At 42.3% G+C, this 21,036-nt stretch overlaps 1 protein-coding gene across 1 annotated transcript in view; it reads left to right on the top strand.

The window, feature by feature from the left end:
- ahcyl2b (adenosylhomocysteinase like 2b) overlaps positions 1–21,036 on the top strand; it is a 39,880-nt gene that overhangs the window by 5,577 nt on the left and 13,267 nt on the right. The window contains exon 2 of the mRNA XM_047575078.1: positions 19,121–19,229. Coding sequence (XP_047431034.1) covers positions 19,121–19,229 — 109 coding nt within the window. The remainder of the gene's footprint in view (positions 1–19,120; positions 19,230–21,036) is intronic.

Below are 21,036 nucleotides of genomic sequence, written 5' to 3'. Positions count from 1 at the left end.
GTAGAAAAAGAGGAGAGTTGTTTGCCTGCAATGTTGCGTAACTCTCCCCAGGCAGAAGAACAAGAAATGAACCCCAAAGTAAATGCCCATAGGAAGTAATGGGTGCTGTTGTGTAATTTGCCATGTCTTAGCTGCCTCTGCCACTCATGGAAGAGGGTGTATATTTGGCTGGCTTTGCCCTCGTTGCACTTAGCCGTGGTTTATTGCTCTTTTTAATGAGCCATGAGTGAAACCCTGATTTATCTGCTCTTTCTCTGGTGCTCTCGGTCTACTCTTCCTCAAATTACCATGTCACAACACTTTTATTTTTGCTTCATCTCCTCCCTGCATCTACTCGCCCTCTTCGCCTCATCCTACTCAACAATTCTTCCCAACGAGGCGACTCAAAATAACCTCAAAGATAGTCTGAGTTACAAGCTACACGCACCCCACGACACCGCTTCCTCTGTTGTTTTTTTATTGTTTTGTTTTTGAGCCCTGTCGAGGTTTCTCACAGTCTCATCGCGTTCCCGTGCTGCACAATCTCTGCCTGCCTCCTCGCACTGTAAATCTCTTCACCGCACAGCAGAGACGTGTGAGCTCGCGCCTTCCTAACCATCTTTAGCCGTGCCACTCAGACCCAAGTCAGGAAACGGACGGTTGGTACTTTGCACCAGTTACAGTTTCTCTCACCTCAGGTTGCCAGATAGGGATCTCTTCATCACGGTCCAGACGGCTTGTTGTGGCGGCCGAGTCTGAAGTTCTGACTTTCAAAATGTGCGATTTGTCTCTTGATCCCACGGTTGTTGGGGAAAATTCTAATTTATTGTAATCACGTTTTGTTACCCTCAAACAAAGTCTCAGTTACTTTGCAGTTACATAAAAAAAAAAAAAGCTAAATGTCACAGCCGTTTGCAACTATATTCCTGTGAAGTCAGAGCTGATGCACAAACCAATGTGCAATTATTAACTGTGTCCTGGCTTAGTATTAATAATATTATCACAGGTTTAATTGTTTCATTGCAATGTTATAAGTTAAGTTTCTTAAATGTGTGTCTACCAGTTGTTGCACAATCATGATCATATGTTCTGTGGCATTTCAGACCAGTAATTAATTAGGATGTGACATTCAGGTTGCTTTGCCCTTTCTTCTGGCATGTGGGCTCGGGTTTCCAGGTTCTCTAATGAGGTTGCTGTGTTTCTAGGCTGGCATCGGCAGTGTGAGTTTTCCTCAATGTACCGCTCGCATATATCTGCGTCTGTGATTCCCCCAGTTGTAACTCATTTCCTGCCTCGTCACCCCAGCGTGCTATGGCTGAGCGTGTTCAGATGATTGAGTTACACATCTCTCCGTCGAAAGGCTTTTTATGAACCTGCGAACAGAATGAAAGGAAAAGGAGAGGCGCTCACTCTTCCTGGAACCTGTGTTCACGTGAAGCCGGCATAGAGTTTTAAACTCCTCTCGTAGTTACTAATGAACGTGTGAGCGAGCACCAGCGTAGTTGTTGTTGGTGTGTGTGTGTGTGTGCGTGCATGCCCTCAAGCTTAAAGTTTATATGAGGATCAGCAGACAGCAGTGGACATAAACACTGAACTCGCTATACGGCATGACGAGGAATGCAGCTACGAACTAGCGCAGTGCGTGTGAACAAAGGGCCAACGTTGTTTTGAAAAAGTGCTGCCTCACAAAAGGGCCCTCACAAAGCCTGAAATGAACCCCCGCACATCCATCGGTCTACCCTGCTTCCTATTAGTCAGACCAAACCACCCACCTCTGGCAGACAGAGGAGGAGGTTGTTGAGTCCTGAAACACCTCAGGAATAGGAATAGGAAATTGGGTTGAAACAAGTTTTATACATCGGAAGTTCCTCAAAGTTTTAGTTCTAGTATCTAAGATGTTCCTGCCGACTGTACTTTGTGTTTTCTCCTCAGTCTAAAGACCAACAAAAACTGGCCTATGGATGTGTGAAAAAGAAGCGTCTTTTCATATTTCATTTTTCTTTGTACTATACAGTAACCTCCTCCAGTTCTGTATGGGTGGTCATGCAGATTAGTTTACAATAAAATGATGGTATCAGTAAGCTTGACACCATTCCATATTTTTATTACGTTAAGACAAAATTCTGTGAAATGCAAGAACTGTTCTCTGCTTTACAAATCCCCAGAATCATTAAAGCAGTTCTGAGGCGGCATGAGTCTTTACTAAACAGTCCTGGAAATGATAGAGATATTTTCACTATTATTTCAATTAAAGGATGTATTTAGGAAATAGAAAATGTGCTAAAACACTGAAATTGCGTTTGTAAAAAATCAAAACAATGGTAATGATGCTAAATGGTGCTGAAATCCTCCATAAAGATGAGTGGAACTGCAGAATTCTATGTGGATTTAACACTACAGACAAATCCATCACATTACACAGAGTCATTTATACACTAAGGATGCTAATTAGAGCTAATTTAAACTATACATTTTCTCACATTGCATATTGTTTAAGATTTAGTCGATGGGATTTGAAATATATACCAAATCCATCCTAATAACTAATAAAGATTTGCTCCACACTTCTAATTAAACCTAGATCATTGACCTCATAATGAGTTTATTCAAAAATAGAACAGCACCAGCCCCACATGTGAGCCCTTTCATGTAATTATACCTTACCCACAGGGAGAGACTGCTATTTTTGGAAATTCAAAAGAACACAAGAAAAAACCCAAAACAACGCAAACGTTCGTTGCTGTTAAATCTTGTTCTTTTGATTCTGCCTCCGAGCTTGTGACAGAAATTCATTTAGCTCAATGACGCATATCAGTTTAGGTTTTGTTCCTGTGAAACGGATTTATTGACACTGCGTTAGTCAAGTGGTCGAAAAAGTGACTAATATGATGGATCTCATGTACTGGTGGTGGTGGATGAGTGTATGAGTGAATCGATGGCTGGATTAGTCTGGATACATATAGCAGACACAGTTTAATTTGCAGAAAAGCCACAGTATTTTTAATTCATCTCTGGACCAAATGTCATCCTCTACTTAACGTAATAATTAGTTTTCTTTCAGATTTGGGATTTTTGGGAACAATGGATATAGATGAACAGTGTGATCGATAGTAATGCCGATCACATTGCTGCCATTGTGAATGGAGGTTGTTTGACTACCATCGCTGAATGGGATCGTTGAGCCTCAGGGCTCTAAACTGTGGCCTCATTTTGTCTACGCGGGGAACAAACACTTGTTTTTCGAACTTATGTAATGTGTGAGCGAGAGAGATAAATGGTAGAGTTGGACTAGAAAAGAAAAACATAATAATTTGAAGTCAATCTAGTTTGAATGAGAAGATAAACAGAATAGATTTCTGAAACCAGTTGCCCCATAGCCTTCTGTTCAACAGTGGCATTTCATGGGCTCTGTGCAGATTAAACATTTCTTTTACATAAAGGACAATCAGAAGTTTGAATAATCTTTATTTTGACCTGCAATCTTGGAGCTCTTCCTCCAGTCAGTGGCGCATAAGAAGGCATGTGTTAGAGGATAAAGAAAGCCACAGAAAGTCCTGAGAGCGTCCTCTTCTCCCCGTCCCTGTTGAGAAGCAGGTAGGGTTTAATCTGTCACTAAACCCCATCATTCATTGCCTGCACTCGTCTAGTATCAGTGTCCCTGGCTTTTTACTGTGACTATCGGACCGTATCAGAAGGACAGGGATTGTTCTCAGAACAGGGGAGTGCTCGGCGTAGATGGCCCTGCATACTTTCCATAGTTTTACAGCGGCGCTGGGATCATTCAAGGCTGTAGCAGTCAGATAGAGCTGTCCACAGGGAAGCCGGATTACTTGGTGTTCACACTTTTTCAGACGCCAGAGAGTAAAAGTCTTTGCATAACACTAGCAATGGCACTAAATCTCACCACTGTAGTCCAAACTGAAATAAATTTCCTCTTATGTTGGATTGCCGTGATTTTTTAAAAATTATTTTTTACATTCACGTCCAGCTTTAACGATAATGATGATCACCCGTTTCTCAAGCACAAAGGTACTTGTGTGCCATCTGCTTTTCCTCTGCATAAAGCCTCTGTGCAAGGTTGGATATTGTATCTGCTGATGCTGTATGTATGGTTCAGAGTGAGGGCGGTGGATTTCTTCCTCTGGTGTTCCTGGTGACGTGGCTACACTGAGCAAAGTGAAGCTCTATGTGGCGCACAGCCTCTGGCAACGTATACTCATTGTGTGTGTGTGTGTGTGTCGGGGCACGTGTTAGGCCACTGGTAATTGCGTGTGGGCTCAGTAACTGCCAAGTGCATGTGTGGTTATGGGAAGGGGGGGGGGGGTGGGCATGCGAGCTCATTTGACTCGTGACTGCGTGTATATGTGCCATTATTTACAGTCTGAGCACTTGTCGGTGTATATAAATCAGCAGGAGACGTTCTTACATCATAGCCGCCCTCGGGGCAGCACACTGCGCTCTGATACACAAGCACAGCCGCACACACACCCAAACCACCACCCCACACTGCTTTGCTTCCTCCATACATGTACTGGTATGTCTTCTCTGAGTTCAGGGCACTCAAAAATCTACTATTGGATGAGAGGAAGGTAATTGGAGGAGCCACCTTTCTTTCTGTTTTCACTTTCACTTTTCTCTGTGGCTTTTATTTGTTTTCATATAGTTACCTGAATGCATACAAGTAGTCCAGTGATGGGACATCGCAGCATTTTGAGCCTAACATGTGAAGGTCATAACAGCGGGTTGTAACAGCTGGCTCACAGATACCGGCCATCTCTACTTATGAACATTACAGTCAGGCATATAGTTATTACAGTCATGCATTAATAATCTCTGCATTCTGTGCACGTGTGCAGCCTGAATGCTTCTTTCTCCCACGTGCTCTCTCCTCGTTTCAGGCCTCGTCTCTCAGCTTTTTACTTGCTTGTCAGTTCTTCTGCCTGCGCTTGCAGTGCCAGAGCTTAACAACTACTACAGAGCTGCTTCACTAAAAGCCAGGCCTCTCTGCCGGAGTTTGATGCCTGTTTTTGTGTCTGCAGCAAAGTGCCTCAGATCAGGACATGACCTCTGCCAGGGGCTTTTCCAGAAGCTCTTATTGCCACCCGGAGAAACGTAAAGCAGCTTGATATTCAGCCCGTCAGCTTTGTCAGAATTTCACTCTGACAAAGCAGTTTTTCTCTCTCATTTTCATGTGTAATATGTTACATAGTAAATTGACTTTTGACTCAAAAAGTGCCAGTGGACAGACATAAGGTGAGCAACAGGGGTCATGAACATGCACATGCTGCCTTCCTGCTCGCCAGTTAAAGCTCAACAGACTGTGACCAGTATATGGATGGATTCATTGCGTATGCACGAAGCTCTAGGTCCTGGCTGCCCAATTTGGAGCCTGTGGGCCGAGTTTGGGAAAAGGATTATCTTTTTACCGAGGTCTTTTCCACCGCAGTGTATGTTGTGTGATTGAAGTCTGTATGATTAATCGGGGCGTGTTACTTTGCCTATTGTAGTAAAAGTATTTGTATTTGGAGATATAAGCCCAAGGCGACAGTGTTTATTTTGCACCTGCGTGCTGTATTTACCCATATTTAACTTAATGTAAATAATGTACTCCACAATTAACATTTTGGCCCACGCCCCTGCCCCCCTGCCCCTCCACTGGGAACAATTTGGACACCCCTGCTCTAGTGCTTGTTATCTTGAAAGTTCAGCGTCAACACTATAATAAATGCACATACAGCAAAATAAGGGGGGTGATTAATAAAGGTGTACCATAAAGAGTTAATCTTTAGTCCAGCGATCATGCAGGAGCTTTCTGCTGTGTTTGAATACATCAGCCACATTGTTCACCTTACTGTTAAATACCCGTCCCTTCGTTTTGCCACCATTTCCATAAAGACGTCCTTTCGACCGACGTAGCGGAGGATTCCATTAAAGCTGACGTTGTCCATCCATGACTTGAAACAAACTTAAAGGCTTCATAACCTCATCAATTGAACCTTCTGAAGCAGTGGAACACTGAAATCATTAACTACTGATAAAATTCATGCATATCTCACATGTGTTCATTACTTATCATAGTATTAGCTCTGGTAACACATTCAGACTTTGAGTCTAAGTCTAAGTATTAGGCTCACAACAGTAACACAAAGTAGAGATGAAATTCAGCTGCTCTTGCGTCATCCGGTAGCGTGACATGAGGTGCGACAGACTGTCCTATACTTGACAGTAATGGCAACAGGCTCAACTGTCAGCCAACGTGTCAATCAACAGCTCCGTGCTCGATCAAGACCAGGAAACCTGTGGGCTATTTCGAGTTGCTGACAATGGGAGCCAGATGGATCAATTGTGAAGGTTCAGTGTGGAGTGCCTACAGCCCGGCTTATATTTGTCCCAGTGGTAAAAGGATAGCAATCAAAAGAAAACGACACAAACAACAAAACTGCATCTTCTCATTTTCATTCTTGTTACCACAAATGTATACGCCGCGCAAGCTGCGCTTTTTAAAAGTTCTTGTGAAATGATGCCACGTGAGTTGAATCTGAGGGCACCGTATCCCTAGCCGGCTGGAACCGCGTTTGATCTCGCATCCATTACAGAGGCAGAGAAGTTGTGAAAAGACTGGATGTACAGAACGGTGAAGAGAAGACGGACCACGAGACGAGTATTTTTAAAGAAATTAAGGCACCCCTCTGTCTGCCACCGTCTATTTTAGCTTTTCGTCTACACAAACAATAGTAATCCAGAAATAGTAAGCGAAAGCGATGTAAAACACGTCCACAATTCTTAGATGTGGCATCCAAGAGCTTCTTAAAAACATGCACACAATAAACTGTGGGCTACTCTCCGCTCTGCTCTGGATTAAGTAGTGCAAGGAGGGAGGGAGTGAGGCGAAGAGGAAAAGGCATGAATAACTGCACGTCCGCTGCAGGGAGCTGTGCGTGGGTGATCTAGAAAGCAAGACATTTGTTGCTTTGTGGAGTGGACTCTCATACAGGCCTGAAAGACTGAAAAATGAAGGGACCGCTGGAAGAGCTAAGGCCAGATCTGCAGGTCACAGGATGTCACAACAATGAGCTTTTCCATCTCAGTGCATTGACAGCTCATTGCTGCCAGTGGATTCTTTTTAACAACCTTTTCATAAAGGAGTGACACATTGGTGATTTTTATTTGTGCCCCAGGAGGACTGAGGTGGACTTAAAGGCTGCATTGTGACTATCAATAAGCCTCTGTGTGCTGGGTTTGTGTACGGGAGAAGACTAGATTCTAGCACAGAATATAGATGCAGCATTTCAGGGAAACTGCTTTTGTAATAATAAAACGTCCCTGTGGAGCAATTCAAAACAAATGTAACGTCACAAACATGGAACGTTGCTCTCAGCTACCTCCTCATTGTGGTGTGAGTGGTATACCAATACATAGTGAGTGTGTAGTGAATGGAGGTTTGTGCGAGTACTCCACGCATAACATGCACGACTGGAGACGTAAATAACATTGGTCGTCTTGTGACAACACAATGTCCTGTTGGGAAACTTTTGGACTTGGCATTCGTGTGGATGTTATTAAGACCAGGCACCACCACTACACAGCAGTGACACTTCTTGATGGCAGCAGCCATCCTCAGCAGGATGCAACCTGACACAGACACGCACACAAAAACAATTTAGGAACTACTTAAAAAAAAAAACATGAAAAACAGCACAATTGATTAATTAGTACAAGCCTCATCCACAGAGGCCCCTCCCCTCAACCCATAAGACCAACAACATCCTGTTTCCCGACACCACAGGACACCCTCAGAAGGCCCGTGTCCATTCTCTGATGAGTCGCAACTGTTTTGCTGGCACGAGGGAGACCTACACAATAATAGGTTAGGCCTGATCGGTGTAACCTGCAATGTGGATATCATAAGTCTTATCCTAAGTGCAGAACGTACCTGCTAGTTTAGTTGTAGACGCTGTAGTCATGAACTTCTTTCTCAGACAGGGGAAACCCGAGACACCCTTCTTCGTAGCTTGGGCCTCCATCATGCAAGTGAAATATGATTTATTGAAAAAGCCCCTTATATCCCTTAAATAGAGAGATGTTTTCATTTGTTGTAATATTTCATTACTGTTTGTTACATACACAGTATTTTGCGTTTACAGTTCATCACATTTATGCCTCCTATAGTTGTTATCTGGAGTTAAAGGTCTCTGTTTTCTTCCTAAATTATGACCAGATTGAGGACAGTCAGGCAGAAGCACTTTTAGGATTTGGCTTTGAGGATATTTCCAGATATTTGTTGGCGACATTAAGCCGTTAACAGGACGTGTTCCTTTTTTTTATGCCATCACTCACTTTTCCAGGCCTTTTGGCAGACAACATCTAAACATAAAGCTATTAAAAGCTCACTGGCACTTTGATTTAAGAGTACTCATCCTTGCACTTAGCCCGTCTGATCTTCTCTGCCTGTGTGTTCTCCTTTTAACTTTGTTTAGCCGTCATCAGCTATTATCCTGCTATCATAACATAAAAGCCAGGCACTGTGGAAAAAAAGATACACATTTTGTCCACCAGTAATTTTTCTGTCATTTCCTCCATACATGTGGACAGAAAACATGTCACGAGCCGAGCAGCTTCCTTCCAACACTCTGTCTGGTAACATGAGATTTCCTGGCCAGCGCTGGCTTCCCAGAACAGAGCAGGTGTTGACACAACACTCACTAAACTATAGTAGCAGTTCATGTTTTCAGTTAACATTCATTGAAATGGGTCATTGGTGCGTAGTGGTTTTGGTTTTGGTTCAACAGCTGCTTATGGTGTGACTCAATTGTAAAGTTTTTTTTTTTTTTGTTAATCGTGAGAAATTAGTTTTGGTGTCCTTTTTTTGTTACTGTGTGAAATTGGTGTCCTCTGTGGAATCTGACGTCAGACCAGGAAAAAATAATTATAATAATATATCTCATCTCATTTTCTGGAACCGCTTAATAATATATGTCAAGTATAACTTTCAGGATTTGTCTTCAACACAAAAAGACTCCTGCCAGACTGGTAATCAGGCTTTGTCCTGGCACATGTGTGTTCGTGGCTGGAGCTCAGGATGTGTTGCCATTAGCGGGGGCCTGGTTCCCCCAGAGAAGAGCAGCACTGAGGAGGTATAAACAGCCAGCTCCCTGCTGGCCTCCATAGAGAACACTTCCTTCTCTCTTCTCCCTTTGGGTTTCCTCACAAAGGACCTTCATCAGGCCTCTGCTGGCCCAGACTAGCTTGCCTCTGGTTCACCTTTTCCTTTGTTTAAGATTTAGATGCACAGCACTGAATGCCCTCTCATAACTTGTTACACGTTGTTTGTCAAGCAAATGCCTTAAAAATATATATGTATACTTTTTTGTTGTGGTTTTAAATTAACTGAGGATATACTAAGTGATTGCACAAATGGTCTCTCAGCTCCAAGCCCATTCTCACGTCTCAAGTTGCTAGACAGCCTGTAAACAAGGATCAACACACAGAAAATGGAGCCTTGGCCCAGACATCCATTATCTGTTATCCACATATCTGCTGGCTACATGAGAAACCCCAAAACATTGACTATTGCCCCCAGAGACCAAGTCACCAGACAGTAGCTGACAGGCTGGAAAGATTAATGTTAAGATGCATTAATTGAAAGAAGACATAAAAAATACCACTCCTGTCTGAGCTGTCTGTGATCTATGAAGTCCTGCCTCTCGGTGACAAAGCTATAAGTCATTCTGAGAACAACTACGCCAGCAAGAAACATGCATGAATCCTGTGTAGTCAAGTCACAGCCAGTCAGAGGTCTAATTCTTACTCAATATTGTGGTTTTTAAAATGACTCGTGATTTGTCATACATGCTTCATCAAAAGTGATTTGTGCTATGATTCATTGCGCTACAATTACTAACTACACTCTGATATCTTAACTTTTCATAGCGCCATCTCACGGCCTCTCCGAAAGTGGAAAACAAAAGTGGAAAATGATGTGCTTTTTTTTTTCCACTTATCATTGTGTGTGTTCGCAGGAGTTTCAAAAGAAATGACTTGACACAATGGAACGCATCAGAAATCCAAGAGGAACACAGACACGATCCGATGTCGTCCCGACTGGGCTCTATTTCACTGCACATGGGGTCTCAGTGTCTCTGACACAAACATTCACAGCTTTCTCCCTGTGGACAATAGCTCTTTGGTTTGAGCCGGAGGAGGAGCTGAGGCCTGGCTCGTGATCATCTGAAGTTCTTTAATCTCTAAAAACAGTAGACAGCTGTTTTAAGTTGGCAGGTGATCTGAGTGTCTTTAAAGCAGTAGTTAGACATTAAACATCAGCCTTGAGGTGATAAAGTTGATGGAGTGAGTAAGATTTAACGGCGGGAGGCACGGCTCTTATTATTTAGTCAATCACTTCCTCTCTGCATGTTGTCCTCACCCAAATTAGAACGCTAAAATTGAAAACTTCTATAAAACATGACACTGCAGACAAATATCTGCGCGCTAGTGTAATTTGAGGTCTGTTTATGTAACGACTTTGGCACCAGATGGAGCAAAATAATCTCCTACGAGACATCCGTGTCTTTTTTAGGCCGCGTGTTGTGTAGTGTGTGTGTGCACAGACGCGTAGTAAACAAACAAACAAACATGGAGCAGGGCAGAACGGGGCCGATACACGACAATCATGACCTTGCTGACCAGTCCAAGGTAATTGCAAATTGCGTAGCGGTGAAAACGGCTGAGTGAAAATGATTTTATCCTCGGTGCATCCCAGCAAATGATGCCAAAGCAAGCTTGCTGTTCTGCCTGTGTGAGCATCATCAAATTTCAATTTTGTTTCTAGTTCATTACCACTTCCCAAGAGCGTGTCAGCAGCAAACTCATCTGAGTGCTTCAGCCCCCTTCAGTTTTTATTCTCATTTAGGATCCCTCATTTTGATAAACGTGCAATCTGTGAAGAAGCCACCCTCTTATTGTCCAGCTCGAGGCTGCGTGTCTGCTTCAAAATCGTGTCTGTTAACAATGCAGCAATTAGGATGGGAAATGAGCATCAAGCAGCAGCTACATGCTGATCAATTTTTGATGGGCTGCTTTAATATTGAAGCGCTACTTCTGTAGTAGCTCAGCATTAATCATATCCAGTTTCATTACTGACTTCCTTTCACTGCTGACTCTGATTCACAAGCTTCCAATTCAGTATCAATTTATATATACCCATTTTAATTTCGAAAATACTGAAATGCTCCCACACATCAGAAACTACAGCTCTCTGAGTTGTAGCTTCCTTTTCGAGTTTTGGACTCCCTCAGCCATGGAGGGATCCTGTTGTGCTGCCTCGCAAGACTAGCCGTGCGAAACCAGTCTGACTAGATCGCAGCAAGATTTCCAACGAGCGGATGCAGGAAATGGCATTTATTTACAAAATCTACCCAAAGATTTTATAATAACTGCAGCCTTTATTAAAATTTAACAAGAGTTTGACAAATGTCCATAGTGAAGCTCAGGTAACATGTTTCCGTGTGCTCAGTAGAAATGCAAACTCAGACCCAGCTGAAAACTGGAGAGGCTTAACGTTATTGTTGCTGCATGGGTCTCTCTGTTCCATCCCATGACCCCATTGTGTTTGACTAAGATCAGATTCCATCCTGCACAGATTTGGAAACATACAAAAAGTGAATCGCTTCTGGTCTGAAACAACTAAAGAGGCCCATAATTTGTTCTGTTGTGTAGCCAAACAATTTTCATGGCTTAAGATGTTTCCAGAGCGGACTTGACGGAAGGAAATTTCCACTAGGACATGTGTAGAAAGCCTGCAGACAACACAGCTGTGAGGACATTGGCGAATTCTTTTGCATAGCATGCCAGCTTGTGTCCCTCCGGTTACAGCTGAGTACACACAAGGCCTTTATTTGAGAAATATTTGGCTGGAAAAACTACAAGCCCTTTCATCTATGATCCACGCTAATCTAGGGAAGAAAATGATAATTTTTATACAATTTGGTAATTTTATTTTGATGAGTGCACGTTAACTACATGCAGTTTAGGGACACAACTAGCCTAAGCCTAAAACCAATTTATTAGCCATTTATATACTTAATCGTTTGGTCCATAAAATGTCAGGTGTAAAAAAAAAAAAACACCTGTTCCACAACCTCTAGAGTCAAGGATGATGAAAGCTGAAGAAAGATGGGCAACATGCACATTTTCTGACCCGGAACCAGTACATTTCTGACATTTTTGTTCATAAAAGCCCCAAGCAGCAATCTAATTACTCTATCAAATTACCGCTGAATTATTCATATTCTAACAATAAATTTAATTGTGTTGAAAGATGGGCTCAACTTTGGGGGGAAAAAAACAGAGAATGACGACGGTTCTCAGCCTAACATCAAAATAAAACTAATGACTAAGAGTGGAAGTTTTGCCCAACCCTACCAGCTCGGTCCTCATCCAGTTTCGGGTCTTTTATCAGATGTTTGTTCAACTTTGTGTTGATATTTCTGGGAAAAAAATCACGAATGGCCAATCAACTCTCCCTGGTTAAACACAAACCAAAGAAATGTGGGTGACGTCTAGCACTTGATTTATAAATGTCCTGTTCAAATACTGAGGACATCACTCTTTAGCTCTAGTACCGGCATAGTCCTGTTATCCTAACGTCAATGCTACAGTACTCCTGACTGCTGACAGGCACACATAAACCCCGAAGCACTGTTTAAAGATGGCCTCAAGGTTTCTTGTAGAGTTGCGTGAGAATTGGTAAACAGTCATTCTGAGGGGATGAAATGTTTTCCTTCTTGGAGTTGTGCCAGTGGCTTATTGAGTGCAGCTGAAATTCAGAGGAGCACTTATCGTGAGTATTGTTCTGTACAGAAATCAGTTGCACAAAAATGGAACAAAGGGACCGCAGCTCCAACCAATCCTAGGTATCCGTTTCTGATTCTTGGCATATCTCCGCATCTTTAAATCCAAAACTCTGCCCTTCAGGTTTTTCAGGTACAGTAGTGTTCAAAATAGTTGCAGTCCAATGTGACAAACCAGTTTAATCTGGGTTTTCAGTATATTTTTTTATTGCTACATGACAAACAATTTACCAGTAGGTGCAGTAGATTCCCGGAAAACCAACAAGACCCAGCATTCATGATATGCACGCTCTTAAGGCTGGATCGAAGAATAACCAGAATGGCAAAGGCTCAGTCAATGATCAGCTCCAGGATGATCAAAGACAGTCTGGAGTTACCTGTAAGTACTGTGACAGTTAGAAGACGTCTGTGTGAAGCTAATCTATTTACAAGAATCCCCCGTAAAGTCCCTCTGTTAAAAAAAAAAAAAAAAAAAGGCGTGCGGAAGAGGTTACAATTTGGCAAAGAACACATCAACTGGCCTAGGGAGAAATGGAGGAACATTCTGTGGACTGATGAGAGTAAAACTTTTCTTTTTGGGTTCAAGGGCCGCAGACTGTTTGTGAGACGACCCCCAAACTCTGAATTCAAGCCACAGTACACAGTGTAGACAGTGAAGCATGGTGGTGCGAGCATCATGATATGGGCATGTTTCTCCTACTATGGTGTTGCGGCTATTTATCGCATACCAGGGATCATGGATCAGTTTGCATATGTCAGAATACTTGAAGAGGTCATGTTGCCTTATGCTGAAGAGGACATGCCCTTGAAATGTGTGTTTGAACAAGACAATGACCCCAAACACACTAGTAAACGAGCAAAAACTTGGTTCCAAACCAACAAAATTGATGTTATGGAGTGGCCGCCAATCCTGGACTTAATTCATCGAAACATTGTGGGTGAATCAAAAATGCTGTTTCTGAAGCAAAACCAAGAAATGTAAAAGAATTGTGTAATGTTGTTAAAGAATCTTGAAATGGAATAACAGCTGAAAGGTGCCACAACTTGGTTGACTCCGTGCCACACAGATGTGAAGCACTTGGTGTGGTCATACAACTAAATATTAGTTTAGTGATTCACAGGATTCCTAAATCCTAGAAACAAAAACGTTTGTACAAAATGGTTATGAGTTTGTAAAGTCAAAGGCCGTCACTGCTATCTTTTTGAACACACCCCTTTCAACCAATTGCCCAATTGCACAGCCTTAAGAGCGTGCATATCATGAATGCTGGGTCTTGTTGGTTTTCTGAGAATCTACTACACCTACTGGTAAATTGTTTGCAATAAAAAATATACTAAGAACCTGGATTAAACTGGTTCGTCACATCGGACTGCTATTATTTTGAACACTAGTGTAGATAGAAAAGTTAAAAACCTGCCAGGCGCTGTTGGCTAAAGTTCGAATCGAACTAAAATAACTCATTTATGACGACGTTCCCAAATTCAGCTTCCTCTTCAGTAAATAGCTGTCAGGAAATGGTACAGTATCACATCACACTTGCTGCTACATCTGTAGCCTGTTTGTTTTCTCTTTCTCTCTCCCAGAGGGATTTCTGTTTTTTCACCGGGCCAGCTTAAATGTTCTCCTCGCCCCGTGCCGCAGGTCCCATGGTGCTCAGCTAGCTTGTTGACTCTATTCATCTGCTGATCCCCTGCCCTGTCCTAAAACATTATGTCCTAAAGTCAAATCAAATGTACCTCTTCTGGAGCCCTGTAGACTCGCACTCAATATGACACAGGCCGGGAAGTTTTAGACAGGTGTAAAAAAAAGGGCTGTAAACTAAGAATGCTTTCAAAAAAATGGAAGTGTTAATGGTTTATTTTCGTCAATTAACAAAATGCAGTGAATGAATACAAGAAGATCTAAATCAAATCAGTATCTGATGTGACTAGCCTTTGCCTTCAAGACACCATCAGTTCTTCTAGGTACACTTGCACACAGTTTTTGAAGGAACTTGGCTGGTTGGTTTTTGGAGAACTAACCACAGATCTTCTGCAGATGTAGGCTTCCTCAAATCCTCTTCACGTAATCCTAGACACACCTTATGATGTTGAGATCAGAGCTCTGTGGGGGCCATGCCATCACTTCCAGGACTTATTGTTCTTCTTTACGCTGAAGATAGTCCTCAGTGACCTTGTCTGTATGTTTGGGGTCTTTTTCGTGGTGCAGAATAAATTTAGGGCCAATCATACGCCTCCCTGATCGTATTCCACAATGGATAAATATCTGCCTGTATTTCTCTGCGTTGAGGACACCATTAATCCTGACCAAACCCCCAACTCCATTTGCAGAAATGCAGCCCGAAACTCTCAAGGAACCTCCACCATGCTTCACTGTTGCCTGTAGACATGCAATATTGTAGTGCCAAACATTTCAGATTTTGACTCATCAGTCCAAAACATTTTGCAAGTGTAACTGTAAGGATTGATGCTGGGTTGAAGGCAAAGGGTAGTAACACCAAATACTGATGCAACTTTTTTTGTTTGTTTGCTCATTTTGCATTTTGTAAATTGATTAAAAAAAAAATCATCAATTATATATGTAAAGAATTCTTCGTTTACAGCATTATTTCCCCACACCTGCCTAAAACTGAAGCATAGTACTACACAAACACATATATGTAGTTAAATGAGCAGATGGATAACAAAGCCTGTTTGAGCGATTTCTGAGGTCAGATATGCCTTCAGCATGGATGTTTTGAAGTGCTTTAGGGCTTTCATTTAGAGTTAAAGGGATATAAATCATTAGGGTTTAAGCACAGTGCTCTACTTCCATCCTTCTCTAAAACACAACTGGAAATGTTCTTTTACATTTATCCTCCAGGTCAAAATAGCTTAACTTTAGTCATATTAAATAGACTATTGCCAAAAGATTGACCAATGGAAAGATACTTGAGTAAATCCAGAATTTATTCATTGTTAAAACTACTGGACACAGATTTGCAAAATTAATTTAGAGACCTCAAGAGCTATTATCAGCATCTGCACAGACCTACAAGCGCGAACATGCCCTCCCAGTCCTCCTTGCTAAGCAACTCCGTGCACCCTTGTTTTTTTTTCCCCCTTTACCTTTGTCACTACTTGACATGCAGATGCGCCCCATGTGTCCCAGTATTGAGTTAACATCCATTATTCACACGTCATTATTCTCCCAATCAGTCAGCATCCATAATGGAAAGGAGGGTGCTTCAAGGTTAGAGAGAAGGTGAAAGATCAGAAGTGTCAAAGAGGTGGAAGAAGCCAAACCAGATTGATACAAAAGAAAAGAAACTGCTTTAGAAAGAGCTGTTTGTACCGTTTTAAGGGAAGATTCAGTGAAATGAGGCAGATTCAGCGAACTCTACATAATTATTTTTCCAAACTAATTGCCGAGTGGTGTTTTGGAAAATGACCTTTTTTATGTGCTTCTGAGTCCTATAGCCCCGTTCATGAGCAGCACTCTAATGTACTAGTACAGGAGCAGAGTGTTGCTCTCTCCATTAGTTGTTCATCAGTACTGAGTCTCTTTGTCGGGATCTGTTACATCAGGTTATTTTAAAAAGACACGTTTTCATGTTAGCCTAGGTTATTATTCACAGTTCATAAAAGCGTGTGTGCTCATTGTTTTAAATCATACAACAATTTTTACTGCTCATAACGCCGCAGGCTGCGTTCACAAATAGGACTCATTGCCGGGTAGTAAGCTGCGGGAACAGCTGATCAGCATTTGCCCGGTGGGTTATTGTAAGCGGATACTTGCAAAATCTCATTGTTGCAAGCTGATATGCAGATTAATCGAGATCTTTTTGGCCCGTTTAATTTGTTAAGTCATGATTTTATTGTCCTTTTACAAAATGTCTAATACCTGAAATCTGTTTGCTCGTGCATGCTGTGATACCCGGGTATTAAAAGTGAGATCACGTTTTCGCTAATGAGGATCAGCTACAAAATCAGAGCATATTAACCGTTACTCTTTTTCATTTCGACTCGCTGGAATGGACCATTTTGCCATTCTCTCTGGCAGTACCCCCTGTTCTGAAGCTTAATTTAACCTGTGGTAATCTTGTCCCAAAAAACAACCTGTAAGCCCTCTATCCCCCTCTTCCTGAGCTCCCAAAATGACCTTCAATCCTTCAGTGCAACTCTGAGCTTTTAAAGCCCTTCTTCTAACCTTCGTCCAATAACCCTGGAGAGACCAATAGCCCCATTATACTGTTAGACTGTGAGAGGTCCGGCGTATTTTCACCAACAGCTGATGTACAACAGTAGATGAGGAGAAGAGCATCTATTGACGTTGCCAATTATGGCAATAGGGATTGTCATAAAATTCCATCCAGACATTTGTAGTGCCCATTAATAGTGCCCATGTGATGAATCCTAATGACTTTAGCAACACTCTGGTTATACCTCTGCCCCTATCAGAAGATCTAATATATCACTCCGGCTAAACAATATTGAATTTGTATAAAATATGGTGGCACAATGGAAAAACCCCAAGACTTGGGTCACATAGTTGTTATATCCCCAGATTCTTGTTGCCATGTGAATGATTTATTAGTCCTTTGATTGATCCTCACATTGACCTTGATTCTTTTTTTAAAATTATTATTCCAATAAAATATCCTTCCGCCAATCTTTTCCTCACACAGAGGGTTAACACCTTCCAGTTTCGACTTTTCCGTTCGGCCTTAATGCTCTTACCTAGTGGACTACACACCATATCCATCGCGGGTCAGTTGGGGTAAAGCTTTGCTTCAGTTTGGATACCGACATTTCAAGGACCCCAATCTCTCAAACAATCGACAATTAAATGAGAAAACCGACAGAGGGAGGGGGGAAAAAAGGAAAGGAAGGGGAAACAATTCATTGCATTGTGTTTGCTGGCACATGGTTGGACCAGTTCGGGCTGGATTGCAGGAGAGCAGAGGCTAAAAAGAGTAGCCTGTGACAGGGTCAGAGCTGGAGATGAAGCCCTCTTCAAGCACAAGGCATTGAATTGAAACATGCGCCATACTTGGCACTTTATTACGTACGTACATGTGGCATTGTGGAAGATGAATTCAGCCCTGTGTTGAAAAGAAAGGAGACGGTAAAGGATGTGAGGTGGATTAACCTGGCTTTACAGATGGTTGTAGGAAACTGCTGCCCTGACATTAGTACCTGTGGTTTGGGAATATTAGTCTCTGGATGCATCTGAAGTATGAGTTTACTGCGTCGGCATTGGGTTTCAATAATTTAATCATCAGGAAATCGTTTCCTGACGTGCGTTCATGGTTCTCTTATGTTATGGACCTCTCCGTGCCTACTTCACTACTTGGAAAGGTGTCGATTCACCAGTCTGCAATATAGCCAGAGGCACAGGCACCACTTAAGAAGCAGTGTGACGTCAGTGGACTGACAAAGAGCAAGGTACAGAAGTGAAGAAAGGGTTGATACCGTGGATCATTTTTGACCTGTGGTTGTGATGACTCAATTCCCCTTTTCTCTCACACGTTGTGATAATGAAAAAGCAAATGAGAACACAAAACCTTTTGGTATTTTATGTGCCAACACTACACAGGACGCTTTTGAAGGTTACATATTTCTATTTTATCTCTGATTGAAAGTGTTTTACATTCAAGAGCTTCCCTTTGAAAATGTACAATAATGAGTGAAAGCAGAAAGTTACAAGGACTGAGATCTTGGCAGGAATTCTGTTTACAATGCATATCGTGACAGAGAGGTTAGTTCATTGCCGTCTTTTCAGGATCAAAATACGTTCTTGTTTTGGTTCGAAGTGCTGCAGACACCTCCACTAGGATGTTTTGTACTTGTTGCATGGTTTTATTGCAGGAATAGGTTATCCATTCATACTCTGTAATATTATCGCTACATGCGTTATGACGTAATAGCGGAAAGATCAACAGTGTGGTGATATTTGAATCAGTAAAGTGGTCTGATTACGGTGAAACCTCTCTAAGAATTAGAGTGAACCGTTGCACCTTGCGCAGCCTTGTCACTGGTTGATAATAGCTTCATTGCGTACTTTATCTTTTAAAGTCAGCATGAACTCAAAGCTGGTCTCGTTCCTTGGAGACAGCAGTGTGCTTGTTCTGTCTTCCATATTTTTTTTTTTATCTCTGAAACATTTAGTATTTTGTTTAAGATGCTGACCTTACAGAAAAAAAGGGATGGCCTGATTCACACAGAGACTTTTAAATGTTTCTTTCAATGGCTCGACACTTCACATGCCTTACGTGTCCACGAGTTCTAATCCCTGTCCCCTCCGCCCGCAGATCCAGTTTGCCGACCAGAAGCAGGAGTTCAACAAGCGCCCCTCCAAGATCGGCCGGCGCTCTCTTTCCCGCTCCATCTCCCAGTCCTCGACAGACAGCTACAGCTCAGGTACACGCACCGACGCCCCAGTGGATGTGACAGATTTCCGCGGCCCTCCTGTCTGTCTCCATGGCAGCCCAACCTCTGTCCTTGCGTCTCTGGCTCTCATGCGCTGTGGTTCGTGTGAAACTGTGGGCATTGTGTTTAAGGATTAGTTGCTGCTGGTCTGGGAGAGCTGGGAAGCGCTGGGTGTAACTGAAGCTGAAGAGTCCCCAGTCCAATTATACAAGCAGTGATGAGAGAACAGACAGCTGGTACCTAAATGTGACAAAAATGTGGCTTTTTGGTACTGAATCATATAGTTTTGTATATGTAATTGACCATTAGTGGCTGAAGAAATGTAGTAATAAAGATGGAGGGAGAAGACTGACAACTTGGAGGTTGTTTTAACTGATCTAGTTCTAGAATAATTTGAAGAGCACCTGTTAAAAGGCGTTTCCATAGAAACCGTGCAGCCCACGTTACGCAATCCATCGCTGGAGAGATGCTCAGTTGTCCACGAAAGGAAACGGTGTGAGAATAGTTTGACGTTTTGGGAAATGTGTTTCTCCTCTTCTATGCTTAGAGTTAAATAGAACTCTTAAATTTAAGGCTGTAGCTTAGCATAGCATAGATACTGGAAACACTGTGAAATGGCTCATCTGGTTCTGCCTCTATCGCCTCCAAGTGTTTTTGACCTCGTCCCCTCGTTTGTAGGATATATAGATGAGTAAATACATACAGTAGCGGTTAATCTTCTTCCACTTCGCCTCTTTGACTTTCTGCTCTGTCGCAGTCATTTACACCGCGCGCAACTTCCAGTGACACAATTAACGCGATGAATTAATCTGCTGCTTGGTCAGCGCCACTTCTAGCTGCACAATGTGATGGACAAACAGATGGAGGGCAGATGGACACATGGACTTAAAGTCAGCATTAGCGCACCACCATGATGGGTCCCTCACATCATGCACGCTAAAAGTCTCTGTCTGCCGTCTACTACTGAGAGGAGATGAAGCCTTTTGGTCCTGTGACTTCCCACCAGCACATTCATAGATCACCAAGTAACACCACTACAAGGGTCAGCTGAGGAGAAGACCTTGTGTTTCTTCCTCTTTTAAAAGAATAAAAAAATCTGCCTAAAATGTGTTAGAAGTGCACGTTTCTTAAGTCTTGATGCCCCTCTCGTAATTATCTTTAATGAAAACGTTCCTCAAGCAGAAGGGACATGTATTAATTAACCCCATCGAAATCTCTCCTCTTGTAGATTTCAAATTTAGATTTTGGAGTTCAGCTCTGTGTTCAGCTCGACTCGTATCTTTGACATTCAAGCCTCCCTAAGGCGAGGGGAGGATTTATTCCAGTTCCCCTTGTGATCAATTTTACATTTTCTTTTCTATTTCTTTTTATTCACTTTCATTTTTTCTTCATTCTTCACCTCTTACGGTATTCTTCCACTCCACTCTGAGGCTAACATAATGACCGAGATGGAGATGATTGAGATACAAGAGCCCTTGACCTCCATTATTTAAATCAAGGATTTGACAAGTGGTACTTGTTAACTATTAACTATTACTTGGTAGTACTTGCTAACAATTAACAGCAACCCTTGTAAAGTGAGTAAAACTTTCCTGGTTAGTTTCAGATACATGTGCAACCTTGTCATCTCAGTTTTCTGCGCTTTCCTTCTTCTCTCCTCCCTCCCTGTCTTCTCCTATAATTCCCTCACCTCAGTGATTCTTATTTCTCTGATGGTTCCCACAGTACAAAGACCAGACTGAGCACCACTTCTTTTTTTCCCAAGACCTTTTTTTTTTCCCCCCTCGTTATGGATTGC

Source organism: Mugil cephalus, chromosome 22, assembly GCF_022458985.1.
Source record: "Mugil cephalus isolate CIBA_MC_2020 chromosome 22, CIBA_Mcephalus_1.1, whole genome shotgun sequence".
In the NCBI taxonomy this organism is placed as follows: domain Eukaryota; kingdom Metazoa; phylum Chordata; class Actinopteri; order Mugiliformes; family Mugilidae; genus Mugil; species Mugil cephalus.
The sequence above is the reverse complement of the archived record's forward strand: the minus strand, read 5'-3'. Positions and strand labels throughout refer to the sequence as shown.